Source organism: Elgaria multicarinata, chromosome 4 (assembly GCF_023053635.1).
Source record: "Elgaria multicarinata webbii isolate HBS135686 ecotype San Diego chromosome 4, rElgMul1.1.pri, whole genome shotgun sequence".
NCBI classification, from domain to species: Eukaryota; Metazoa; Chordata; class Lepidosauria; order Squamata; family Anguidae; genus Elgaria; species Elgaria multicarinata.
The window spans coordinates 42,294,007-42,308,366 of record NC_086174.1 but is presented as its reverse complement, the minus strand read 5'-3'; the positions used below and the strand labels follow the sequence as shown (position 1 = coordinate 42,308,366).

Below are 14,360 nucleotides of genomic sequence, written 5' to 3'. Positions count from 1 at the left end.
AGGAAAGGTAGCTTGGCCTAAGATATGTGTGTGTGTATGTGAATTATATTTTTGTGGACCTGTGCACTCTCAGTATTGTAGAACACAAGGAAAGAAAAAAGGAACCCTCTCTCAGTACCCAAACTCCCAATATCACTCCTCCTGTGTACCAGGCTATGCTGGTCACTCTGAGTACTGAAAAGGCAATAATACTGGCCTCAAATTTACCTACTCCAGTAGAGTTCTCCCCTGGTTTTGGCAGCTACATTATTGTGCTATGAGATGAGGAGGAATCTAGTAAAGCAATCATGAAATTGCTACTGGGAAAAAGAATATATCCAGCATATAGGTAATCTAGAAATGTCTGCGCAGATAAGTCCTCAGTTTACAGAAAACTTCCAGTCGTTATGTGGGGGAAGAGCATTGCTTTATTACTGAAGTGCTCTGTTACGATTTCCTTTGTGGGTAGTTTTGTGCTAGCTCACATCTATGAGTACAGTTCAAATGAATCAGCCCTTTTTCATCATAAAATGGCCTCCATAGAACTGTCAGGATGTTACAGTCACCTGCTCGTGTTTCATCTAAAACTCACACAACTCATTTCCTCTCTCAACAAGAGGATATGCCAGGAAAACTCATTCCCTAAATCTCATTCCGCACACTTCCACCTCCCACACACTGTGAATGAAGCTTGAATCACCATGTTTGATGGTGTTTCGGCTGCATAATTCAGGCTTCTGTACTGTTTCATGTGATAACCTGGGCCTTTGTCTTTCTTCCCTGTCTCTCTCTCTCTCTCTCCCCCCCCCTTTTTATTGTAGTAACTTTTCCAGAATTCAGAGTGGTTCCATTATCAGCCCTTGGATAGACGTCTAGTTGACAAAGGTATGTTATGCATGAGAATTATTTCTCTTTCAACAGAATTTCTATGCATTGCTCTGAGGTTGGGTCCAGATTTAGTCAGAGCAGACCTACTGAAATCAATTGGATGTATGTTCCCATTGTTCCTTATGGATCTTTCCCTCCTATTAACTGAAATAATAAGATCGTTTGTTTTCTATTGTTCCCCACCTCCCACTTTGGCTTGCTTGTCTCATCCCTACCTTTACACCTAACATATTTCTCTTTCCTAGTAGCAATACAACTAGTTCAAGGCAGATACTGGAAAAGCCCAATGTGTTGCTTGTGTAAAATGGCAGAACTCTTACTGCATTGAAGGTCACTAATTGGATCTTCCAGCCAAACAGACAACAAGAACATTTCCTGAATGACTTCTTTTTCAAAAGCAACCTTTGTTTTTTGTCCTCATTCTTTTGGATTATAAACCATGCCCATGACTGCACATGGGATTGATGTTGGCAGGGATGGCCTGTACTTGAGAGGACCTGTTTCAGAAAGCATTCAATGGCTAGGCATTATTTCACCCACAGAGATATGACAGTTGTCAACTTTTCTTTTTCCTAAAGCTTTTAAAACTTGATTTTGTTCTGACTTTATACTGTTAGTTTTACCCTACCCAGTGCCTGTTTACTCTACCCTGTGCCTGTTTGCATTCTCTTCCCCTCCTTATTGTTTTATTATGATTTTATTAGAATGTAAGCCTATGCGGCAGGGTCTTGCTATTTACTGTTTTACTCTGTACAGCACCATGTACACTGATGGTGCTATATAAATAAATAAATAAATAAATAAATAATAATAATAATATGACATTTGGAATTTCCTTCCCTGGTCAGAAAAGCTAATGACCTTGGTGTGTCAGAGTGAGCTGGTGGAGTTTTGTTCAATTTTTAGTGAGTGCAGTATTCTAATCACCAATTAAGGAGTTGTTTCCAATTATAGTCATATTGAGAGTAGGCCCATTAAAATGAATGGGGCTTAAGTTAGACTAACATTGGATACTACCCACTGGATACAACCCAAGATTCCCTTGGGTGACTGAGGCACTGGGTACTTCCTATTGATCTAAAAAAGAGAAGTGACATTAAGCCTTAGTGCAAATTTACTTACTGCACAGCTGTCCCTCATCCTCTCCCTCTGCGCAGTCTCTGGTGAAGTCACACACCTGTCCCAGCTTGATCACTGTTCCATTCCAGCAGTTGAAGGAACTCTGCAGAGCCATTTTAGAGCCAGAAGGAGGTCCTACAGACACGAAAAAGAAAGATCCATTCAAACCACTCCGTAGCAAGCTGTGTAGTACGCTTAGCTATGCCACATTCTCTACCAAAGCACCATAACGGTAAGAAAACTCAAAGGCTGCAAACTCCTAGAAGGATACAGATCCTGTTTACTGATGTGCTGACAAAGGTTGGTTCATGAAACCCATGATCGGAGCAGTTTCTTCCATTTCTTCTGATGATCTTTATATGTCTTTGCATGTCTATGGGAAGAATCCCCTGTGCAATTTCTATTCATTTTAATGGGGCTGGAGCAGGAGACATTCCCAGCGTCCCATGTGGACTGCTATGTTTTTACTGGAAAGTGTGTTTCTGGAAAGAAACTGATTAACCGAATGACTTCTCCTTAATGAAGTCCCACTGTCAGTACTTTCAGTAAGTAGTGTTAGGTTAAACAGTGTGCGTTGTGGCTGAGAATACTGCAGCATGATGTGTCCACTCAGGAAAAATGTTAGAAGCGTGGTCTACAGCAGGTCAGAAACTCAAGAGTCCATGGGCACAGTGGAATGCAGAAAGACCCCCAAGTGTGCCTCCCAGACCCCATTCTACCCACCATCCCTGCTTGCATTTTCTTCCCCACTCCCAATCTCCCCACCACCACTGCAGTGATCTCCTCCCTGCCACAATGATCCCCCTGCCCCAGAACAATGTTCTTTTTTCTGCCACAGTGTTTTCCTCCTCCTGCGCAGTGCTGCTGGGGCTGTTGCCAGCACCACTGCCACTTCCACCACAAATTTCTTCCTTCTTCTTGGCCACCATTCACCTGAGCAACAGGAGGTCAGGAAACTTCCACTGCCTCTTTATCGCGTGATGTGGTGAGCATGACAGAAGGAGTATGGGGAAGAAATTGTGGGATGGTGGTGGTATATCTACTCTTTCCCCAACAGCAATTTGCAGTGGTTTCCACAGACACTTTTTCAAAATGTACACCACGCCTGCAGACCCCAAAAAGGGCTGCCTCCCCTGGTCTAAAGTTTCCCACTTGCATCGAAAAGAACCAAGTCATCAAATTGCTAGGAAGAAGAAGGTAGCTTTCCTTCCCTCTGTTTCCCCCACCCCCCGTCCATGCATGTGATACCAGTCCAGAGAAAGGGCTATAAATGAGATCTCTATTTCACATGATGAATGCTCCTTCACCTGCTGGCCATGGTTGCTATTTAGAATGATAGTCTTCAAACTTCTGAAACACACGACCCAACTTTAGACCAAAGATGCCATTTGGAGACCCACTTCTTACATTTTGGAGCCACTAGCCTCCACCAGCTACAAGCAAATAACAAATAGAGACTTAGACCTCCAACCCAATCTGGGGTGGTTCAGTGACCTTTTTTTTTACACTTGTCTATTTGAAGAGCTATCAGAGGACCATCATCTATTTGAAGGCCTGTCCAGTCCTATTTCATCTTAAAGATAATGAACCATAACAAGTATCACCTATCAACAGTTAGCACCTGAATATCAGACTAAACAGGCAGGCACACAGGTCACAGTCTTCCATCGTATGGTATAATGTACTGTATTTCTGTTTAGGTTATAGTAATATTTTTTTAATGTGCATTTAAACTCATGCAGATCATGGCCCTCTTTTGTCTGCTTTTTTGGTGATGCATTACCTCTTTTTCTTGCTGATTTGCAAGTGGTCACCCGACCTGGGCCAGATCTACACCAAACAGGATATAGCACCGTGAAAGCGGTATGAAAGCAGTATATAAGAGGCAGGAGCCACACTACTGCTTTATAGCGGTATTGAAGTGCACTGGCAACTGTTGGGGCCCATGACACATACCATATATCACCTTCATACCATTTTCATAGTGCTATATCCTGCTTGCTGTGGCTGCTGCCTTTTATATACCATTGTCATAGTGCTATATCCTGCTTGGTATAGATCTGGCCTTGGTATATGCAGCTAGGGTTGTGTTCCTTCCTTTTACGAAAGCATCAACTCCAGAGCACAGTGGATGATGTAGGAACGTGTAGCCTTTAAGATGTTGTTAGAATGCAATGCCCATCATCCCTCACCACTGGTGGGGCTGATGGGAGACCATGTAAGACTGAGCTAATTAATCCCCTCGCCACATCTCTGGACAAGCTGGCCTTAAACCTGGAAGAACTTCGGATATAGAACTTTGGACCTTTTGTCTTGTTTTGTACAAGGCAAAAAGATGATGCTGGTTCACAAAAACAAACTCCAGTGCATATGAAAGCTGCTGTGCAGACCTAAAGAAACCCTGTGCAGACCTAAAGCTCCTAATAATGCATTCCCTCCTCTCTGCCATGTTCTGAGCACTACTGAGGGAACCCATTGTTCTGAAAGAAGGAAAGAAGCTTGTGCTACCATTTCTTTGTTTCCCCCCTCTTTTATGTGGATGAATGGAGTTCAATCAACAATGTAGTCACTTTCCAGATAACTACTAAATCTCTTAAAAATATAATAACCCTACAAAGTAAAACAAATGAGAGATTCCAAAAGTGAGTCATGGGCTCCATAGAGCTGTAAAAGATTTTAAAAAAAAACAGTAATAATTTTTATAGCTTTAATTTTACATGTTTATCCTCTGCTCTCTTTTTGTTATGCTCTCTCAGAAGACAGAAAATAAAAACTTGAGTTTTTGATTGACTTGGCCCATCTCCAGATGTTGTACACTCCCCCCCCCCCAGTTCTTGCCTTTCAGAAAAACCTGGAAGAAATGCAACCCTTCTGATTACTGTAATTAGCCACTACTTCATCACTGAAGGCATAGTACAGCACAGAAGCAAATGACATAAGAAAGAGAAAATGTTAAAGAAGTGTTGTGATTTAAAATGAGAAATAATAATAAGAGTTCACATGTGCACGTGCATCCCAGCAAGTCCCTACCCTTGTTTATAAGTAGTGCAAATCTCATGTCTCCATGGGGGCTAGTAGTCTTACAATGATTTATTTATTTATTTATTTATTACATTTCTATACTGCCCAATAGCCGGAGCTCTCTGGGAGGTTCACAAATGATTGGATAAAAAAATATGTTTACCCATTTCCCTTGCAACTGGAACAACTTTACACCCTTGAAATAAATGTACTACAAATAAACTAGCAAAGGTGAATACAAAACTAAACAAAATGTTCTTTTTTAAAAGTTCATTTGCCATTTCTTGAAGTTTGAAGTTGAAAACATGTGATATAGGATTTTCTGTCCTCCGTCTGGTGACCTTTTTCCTCAGCTCCTCTTCCTCCTCCTCTATCACCACGTAACATTTCTTCAGCTCCTTTCCCAACATTCTGTGCCTGTCCTTTCCTTGGCCCAGCACTCTTTAAGAGCTCACAGGAGTACACATTATACACACACTGCCACATGTTATATTACATGCACACTGAGGTGCATATACATTAACCTCCCGTTTGCCTCATCCCTCTCCCTTCCCAAGCAGTCCAAACCTTGAGCTTTGAAATTTTTTCAAGCTTTCAAAATTTCCTTCATGTCTACACTGCTCAAGTTTCAGTTTGAAATAAAAATGAGAAAAAATGATTTGGTAAATCTCGAGGAATAAGGCTTAGACTTCCGTATTCTTATATAAGACGATAAAGTTGGGCTGCATGTGAGGGTGTGAAAAGAAATCTGCACCTTGAACTTCAGGGTATTTCGTAAGCAAAGCTTACATATTCCAGAACTTGTGATTATGTTTGCAAAATGCATATTTTAGAAAAATGTGCATTTTAAATATGTGCATTTTCAGTTTAATTAAACTGGGGAAGTATGCATTGGAGTGCATTTTTTTTAAAAAATGTGCACCTAAATGCACAATTTTCCCATTTGAACAACAACAGCAAACCAAGATGGAATGAGCTTTGAGGTGGAACTCAGAGAACTTCGACAACCCTGGGCCATTGCTGATTCTCCCATCTTCAGTGTGGAATGAATGCATGGAAGAAAGCCTGCCATCCCTATGCACTGATTGCCTCTCTGTGCATAGAAGCACATATAGGCTCTCATGCTATACACACAGAGCTGGTGAACCTTTAAAGGGTAGGGAACCAGCTGCCCTTTTGATGCTCATTGTACATGTGCTGTAAACATGCACAAAATTCTTTGATAACTGGCAGCAGCTCAAGGGCAGATCTCAAGCAGACAAAGCTTCCATCAGCTGACCTGAGGAGCCAATATGGGCCTGGTCAGCCCTATATCACTGTTGATCCAGGATTGGTTCCTCAATCTATGAAGAAAGCAAGGTGCTAATTAGTCTCCCCTTCCCTCCTTTTCCTGGTTTGAAACCAGATTATCAACCTGTTTTAGAAGATGCTTCTGGTGCTTTGGATTCTTCTTCACCTGCTCCTTTAACAACTGGCCTGCTTGATTTGCCTTTGGGCCCTGACAAGTTCCTCCACTGTTGAGTACAGCTCAGGGGTTCTCCTAGTGGGCTGAGTCCTGAAACAACAGGGCCCAATCTACACAGGGAATTTACTGAGGGTATGACACATTATCCCCAATCTGTATTACGTATAGGTTTTCCTGACATAAAAACTAGTGCTGTGCTTATTTTTGGATCCATCCCCCTCACTATGAAAAAAGACATTGCTTTTTCTGCTGATTTTGCAGGGAGGGGGAGAATTTCAAAGAATTTTCTCCTTGGGGAGTGGGGCAGAGTTTCCACATACCTTTTTAAGTTTGGGAGGTGGCTGAAGGCTCTTCTATTTTTTAGTTTACTGTAAAAATGCCCCAAGCACAATACTCTACACAGAGAGGCTTCTCTAGTCCAGCACTTCTTGAACTCCCATGAGACCTCATGATCTTGCCCTCTCCAATAGACATTCAGGAAGAACTCCCAGGCTCCAGAAGCTTTGCGGAGAGACTTGGGCTGCTGCAAACAACAACAAATGGGACTTTTGGAGCTTTAGAAAAAAAATCCTCATCTTGCTCGCTCTATGGGGTTGCAAAGAGGAAGAGGATTTTTCTAAAGCCCAAAAGCCGTGTTTGTTCTTGCGTTGCAGAGCTTCTGCAGCCCCAGAGCCCTTCCTGAATGCTACAGGTGAAAGGCAGGTCACATGGTCTCCTGGGAATTGCTAGGATGGAGAAGAATTCTGGGCTCCTACAAGTACAGGAAAAGGAAAGGAACCTCTCGTGCAAGCACTGAGTCATTACTGACTCTTGGAGGGACGCCAGCTTTCGCTGACGTTTTCTTGGCAGGCCTTATAGCGGGGTGGTTTGCTGTTGCCTTCCCCGGCCGTGATTACCTTTCCCCCAGCTAACTGGGTACTCATTTACCGACCTCGGGAGGATGGAAGGCTGAGTTGACCCGAGCCAGCTGCCTGAAAACCAGCTTCTGCTGGGATCGAACTCAGGCTGTGGGGAGAGTTTCAGCTGCAGAAACTGCTGCTTTACCACTCTGCGCAAGGAGGTGTTTAAAAAAATTGAAAGAAATTCCCTCAGCCACTGCCTTCACTTAAAAAGGTAAGCAGGAATCTTGTCTTCCTTCCAAGGAGAAAGTTATTTGAAATTATCACCTCTCTAGGGCTTTTGCTGGAGATTTTGTTCCCCCCACCCCGAAATGTTGAAAATGGAAGAATGTAAATTTCCACACAGCAATAGTAAAAACCACATTTTCACAAAGTCCTTTTCTAATGGATTCTACAGTTATTGTGACTTCTGTGCATTTTGGGATCCAGTTCATCCTAAACACACGGTACTACTCTAATGGGAGGAGGCGTGGCTTCAGCGTTGCGAGGAGGAATACAAAGTGGTGTCAGCTAAGGGTGGACCTGACATAAATGAAGTTTCTTTCCCCTCCACTGACCATTTGTTTGTTTGTTAATATGTACTTGCAGCGTTGTGAATCTGTGAATAACACCCACACATTTCTGTATTTCTGCTCTCTCTCTCAGCCTGCCCTGTGAACTGAAGAGCCAGTGTATGACGCTTACTCCTGAGAAAGTCAGCACGTTTCTTTTGGGATGAACCCCCCCCCCCATCTCTGAATAGCTTAATGTGTCCCAAGATACATTCTCTCCTTTGTCCTTTTTATTTCTTTGCTTCAAGGAACAACTAGATGAAACAGATAGCCATATCTGCCCAGAAGTAATTCACGTTCTCTTCAATGAGACTTACTCCTGAGAAAGTCAGCACATTGCTTTTGCTGCTTCCCCTCCCTCTGCCTTTGGAATTTTTTTTCAAGCTTTCCCATTTCTTGTCTTTGTCCTTTTTATTTCCTTGCCTCAAGGAACGAGCTGAAAGCACATCTACTTGGAAGTAAATCACATTGTCCTCAATTGTACGTACTCAGCATGGGAGAGAGGGGTGGAGAATTGGGAGTTGCTTTGGGGATGACTTAAAAAAAAAGCTGTGGTCGTTTGCTGCATTGGACCTGTGCATAAAGTTAATACAGGGAGGGGGGAGAGCGAGCTTGTTGATGTCTGAAGACTCCCCCTAAATACAGCCAAATTAATGTGTTTTAAGTTTACATTTGTCTCAGGAAAGCAGTATTTATACCTTTGTCTCATTGTATTAATTCACCACGTGTCATGGAAAGCATAAATGGAAACTCAGGAAAATACGTTTCTGAACTGCAGCAGTGTCAGACAAGACCTCCATGTAGATTGGGCCCAGGTTACTGGAGTTTTTATAGAGAGACTTAATGTTTCTATATCCCTCTGCACCCAAACTCTTAGTATTGCCCATGGTTTCTTTTCCCCTGATTACTTGCCGTTCAGGCAGAGATCTGGGAATGTAGGTTTATGTCCTTTTCAAATAGCAACACATGTGCATCGCCAGCTTTGCTGATTTTTTCCCTTAAAGGAAGATGGCCTATGATCCTGTACAATTGCCAGATATCTGAGTAAGATGTTGTGGTGATGCCCACCTTTCTGTCCCTTAGGTATGTCTGACTTTGTATGTCTAGCTCAGTGGTTCTCAACCTGGGGCGCTCCAGATGTGTTGGACTGCATCTCCCAGAATGCCCCAGCCAGCTGGCTGGGGCATTCTGGGAGTTGTAGTCCAACACATCTGGAGTGCCCCAGGTTGAGAAAGGCTGGCTCTAGCTAGTGTGGAATATTTGACTGAGTGGGTGTGGCTAGTGATGGGGTGAGAGAGGGGGAGGGAGGAGTATAAATAGTTTGGCTGAGGGGATTGTGAGGCTAGTCTTGTCTGAGTCTGATGACTATTCTTGTGGAATGTCTGAGGCTTGTGCGTCTTGAGAATGTTTGCTGTGTGGGGAGTGAGAAGAGATATGATTTTAAGGGACTTGGGATTGTTGTTTTAAATATAAAAATAAGCAGGTTTGATCTAAATTGAAATAACAAAGATCTGTTCAGTTTCAATAAACTTTACTTTGTATTCTGTTACCACAAACCACGTGTCAGCTCGGATTTATTACCTACTATTTTACACAGTGTAAAAACATCTACCAATACACCTGCAGTTCAGTACCTCAACAATAGAACCTATTTTTCAAAACCCTTTACCTTGTTCCCTCACATATAGGGGAAAGGTTGTGTTGTTTTTACCCTTTCCTCAGGCTTTTCAAGAGGTGGTGCTTGGCTTGAGAAGGGTGTACTAGGCGAGGCCTTCTGTGTGAGGTCAGTGTCATCACGGTCTTCATTTAATGTTGCCTATGAATGGTAATTGACAGTGGGGGGAAACTGTCTGAGGTAGTTGGATAGGTGAACATGTACACATGGCCATTTTATTTTTTAGAATAAGGTAGAAGGGTGAGCATGAAGAGGATAAGGAAATGTGACTCCAAATGGTCATTCATAGGCCTAATCTACACCAAGCAGGATATTGCACTATGAAAGCGGTATGAAAGTCATATATAAGAGGCAGGGGCCACACTACTGCTTTATATTTATTTATTTATTTATTTATTACGTTTTTATACTGCCCAATAGCCGAAGCTATCTGGGCGGTTCACAAATATTAAAACCATAATAAAACAACCAACAGGTTAAAAGCACAAATACAAAATACAGTATAAAAAGCACAACCAGGATAAAACCACGCAGCAAAATTGATATAAGATTAAAATACAGAGTTAAAACAGTAAAATTTAAATTTAAGTTAAAATTAAGTGCCACAGCGGAGAAAGCCCTCTTCCTAGTAGCAGTATTGAAGTATTGAATACTATAGCAGTATTGAAGTGCACTGACAACTGTTGGGGCCCATTGACACATACCATATACCACTTTCATAGTGCTTGGTGTGGCTCCTGTCTTTTATATACTGCTTTCATAGTGCAGTATCCTGCTTGGTGTAGATTAGGCCATAGTGTTCCAAAATGTTGTGGTTACTACCTATTTTGCAAGGTATGACCTATAGCCCTAAATAACCTGAAATCAAAGTGTTTATCAGAATGGGGCACAGAATTTGCAGATTGGACAAGCTATTTGAAGGGTTTTTTTAAAAACAAAATATATAAAAAAATTATTGTGAATATTAACAAACAGTACAGAAAATACATCGTGAAAATGAAAAACAACAACAACCATACATTGTGTATATAAAATTATCATCATTTCCATCGTATGTACCATTAAAAAAAAAAAAAGTTTTTACAGGAGCAGAAATTGAGGATAATCAGTCAGTTCAGACAACTTCCCCACCCCAGGTAACTTTAGGAGAAACACGTATTCTTGATCACACCTGTGTCAAACTGTGTTCAGTTAAGAATGACTCTCACTTAAATAACAGAAACAAATATATGTTGCCTAGATCAAAAGGCAACCATGGATGATTTACAACTATAACAGCAGAGTACAGTATTTGTTCACAAGGCACTGCACAAATTTAAAATTCAGAAATGCACATTTTAACTGTGCTGTTTAAACAAATCCACTGATTTGTCGATAAATACTTTCAGCCTTGGAAGAAATCCATCATTCTTGAAAGCAACAGTAACAGCTGAAATTTTATGAATTGTATTATGAGGAAGTGCTGGAAGGGGCACATTATGATAATATAATAATTTGAAGAATATAAGAGCCACAGATAATGTTGGAGACACCCATTTTTGATGCTGTTGTTGTTAACAACATTGTTTTTATCTATTTGTCAGTACAGTGTAAACAATAAACATCTTAGTCTCTTCTTTCCTATCCCCACGCCCTTGAGAAAGAGCCTTAAAGCAACATAGGACACATTCCTACGTATGTTTAGACTAACAAAGAAAAGAAAAAAGGTCCTACAATTTCCAGCATTCCCCAGCCAGCATGGCTGGCTGGGAAGTGCTGGGAGTTATAAGACCTTTTTCTTTCTAATCATGCGTAGGATTGAGCCTTTAGTCTGTTGTCCTATAAACCAGCCTTCCCCTACCTGATGCCCTCCAAATGTTTGAGACTGCATCTCCCACCATTCCTGAGTATTGGCCATGGTAGCTGGGGCTGATGGGAGTTGGAAGCCTAAAATATTTGGAAAGCTCCCAGTTGTGGAAGGCTGCTATACACCCTTACCTGGGAGCAAGTCCCATTGAGCAGAGTGGGGCATATTTCTGTGTAAACATGGATAGGATTGCTGTCAATGTATATGTTCTCACCACCCCCAGACAATAGGATAAAGTGGAACTTTTGATAGACATCTTGTCCTTGGTTTGGCTCTCTGATTCCTGCTGGCAGCTCTGTTTCTCACTGTGCTCCCTCACTGAATGGAACAGGACTTGAGCGATGCGACTTCAGTACCACACCAGGGTTGCAAATCCTTCACGTTGACAACTCCAATTTCTCTTTTGTACAATAAAAGGTAAAAACAAAACAAAAACACCCACCCACAGAGGTGGGACCTGAACCCTCTTGGCAGAATGAGCCATTGTTTGCCTGACTTAGCCAACCTTGCTAAATAACAGAGCTACATCATGTTCCTTGGTTCTACAGGGAGTTGGGAATCACTGGTGATTCAATTAGACGTGAGCTTGATACTTTTATTTATATTGCCTGACAAAACTAAAAATTAATGAAGCGTGTAGAACAACAACCACATTTTTCTTTCTTTCTTCCTGGGATGATTTTATTGTGCAAATCAATTCTGGAGGGGAAAAGTCATCTCCCCTCCACTGCCCCACCCCGCAAAGGCTTTGTAATAAAAGGCTCAGGTTTCTAAGCAGGGTACTCTGTATTACCGTCAGCTAATGTTTTTTTATTGGCTTAGAATGGCTCTGTTTCGCTGAGTACTGCCCTTGTACTTTGATCAGGGTCACAGAATCACTAAAAAGATCTGATCTGAAAGCCACAACATGGAAGGGAGACTACGAACCGCCCCCTTCTGTCCTTTCAATAACGGAGCTATACAATTCTGAGGGCTGCAAAACCTCACACACGGAATATCCATTGCATAAATCCAGAAGACATGGAAACAAAGCTTGATACAAGCTTTGATGAAAACAGTCCAAAGCAAAACCAAACAAATAATCTGATTTCACAAGCTAAGCAGAGTGAATATCTGACAAGAGGCAAACCAGGGTGCTTCACAGAGTGATGGAGAGGCCTTGGTTGGTGTCAGCTGTACTACCTTTGTTTAGCATTCATTTAATATCAGCAGTAGATGTGCTAGGTGCAGGACAGAAGACATCACAGAACCGATAGGGGGCTGACAAACAAAGTAATAGGAAAGAGGCAATGTTGAATGACTAGGGTCGATAGAATTTGGTCGATAAATTATCCTTGCAAAGTAATACTATGGTAACAAACAATTCTCCACCTCTGATTTAGTCACCCAGTTTTCTTTGCCTCCTTTGTTCTCCCACACAGCTGCTCCTGTATTGCATGCAAGTTTTTCTCCTTTATCTTTGGCAGAAGAGAGAGGGAGAAAGTGTGGTGTCTGTGGTTCAAACTCTGAACAATGTCTGAATCCAGCCAATACATCTCTGAACACAATGATTAGGAGTTTTCTTCTCTTTTTATAAACTTCCATCAACTGGAGGGGGGCAGGAGGATAATCTGAATTGGGACCATGGCGTAGCAGGAGGAGAGTTCTCAATTTAATTTATTATTTTAAACCTGCCTTTTAGGGCTGTAATCAAACAATTCCCTTACAATGCTGGCCTCATTGACAGACTTTGGGTCTGTCCAAACAAGACTATAAGGCATGGTTAGGCCGCTAACCCCTTTGCAGCAAATGGTTAGAGAGCATGTTTAAACTGTGGTTACGCAGCCACCATAGTTAGGAATGGTTCACATGACATACTAAGTCATAATGTTTAGCTCAAAATAGTTAACCACTGTGACTTAGCGTATCAGCTGAACAGGGTCAATGAATTAGGTTAGGGGATTTCTTCCATTTTCAATACATACTCATGGGCCAACCCACCAGGCTTGATTCAAATTGGGACTGGGGGCTTTTCTACATGAGGCTTTTAACCTCCACCTTTATGGAGGTTTGTGCTTCTGGATTCTTTGTGGGATTAAGATCAGCTCATTTACACATGTTCCCCCCCCCCCAAACAGTTTTCTTTCTGTGCCTTTCTATATTTTTCATTATGCAACCACTAGATGACACTACGGTACAGCAAAATTGCACAATTACGAGACTTTCATTCCATCTCTTCTAACTAATACCATGCTTTCTTTGCTCTAAAAAAAGCCATTGAAATTGTTGCAGAGTGGGAGAGGTCCTGGAGGAGGAGGATGTCATGTAAAGGACCCACAAACTACTGTAACTGACCAATCGTGAGTGCATAATAAAAGCCTTATTTAAAAAGTCTCTGATAGTTATGGGAAACACTGGTTGCTGCAGCTGCTTTCTTGGTGGCTGCAGCTGAAGGGCATTAGATGGAATGGAGGCTTCTCTCTCTCCCTCTCCCTCTTTTTTCTTCTTTTCTTCCCTGTTGCTATGGCAGGCAGCATTTCAAGTACCTGTGATGCTCAGAAAAAATACATTTCCTAGGATCCGTGCATCTGGGATGCTGCTTTAGTAGAGAATGGGGAGTGAGCAGGAGAGGATGAATGGATGAAAAACAAAGGGGGGAGGCAAGGGGGGAGAGAGAAAAGAGAGGGGGCACAGAGGGGAAGTAGGGCCTCCCTCCCTGCCCTCACAGCTGTAGGGGAAATGCTAGCATGGGGTAGAGCCAGACCATGGTCTCCTCCCAAGTAGCGTATGGCTTCTCATAGTACCTTGGTGACATAGGGACTGCTGCAGCAGTTCCCATGTTGGTGGCATAACACAAGTCATCAGTGGAATAGCTAAGGCTGAACTTTAGGGCTCTGCAGCTAAGTGCGCCTCCCCAAATAATCACCCAGAGAGTAGC

At 42.1% G+C, this 14,360-nt stretch overlaps 1 protein-coding gene across 1 annotated transcript in view; it reads right to left on the bottom strand.

Moving 5' to 3' along the window:
* The window catches only part of ALK (ALK receptor tyrosine kinase), a 710,717-nt gene that overhangs the window by 142,974 nt on the left and 553,383 nt on the right, over positions 1-14,360 (bottom strand). The window contains exon 7 of the mRNA XM_063125395.1: positions 1,990-2,121. Coding sequence (XP_062981465.1) covers positions 1,990-2,121 — 132 coding nt within the window. The remainder of the gene's footprint in view (positions 1-1,989; positions 2,122-14,360) is intronic.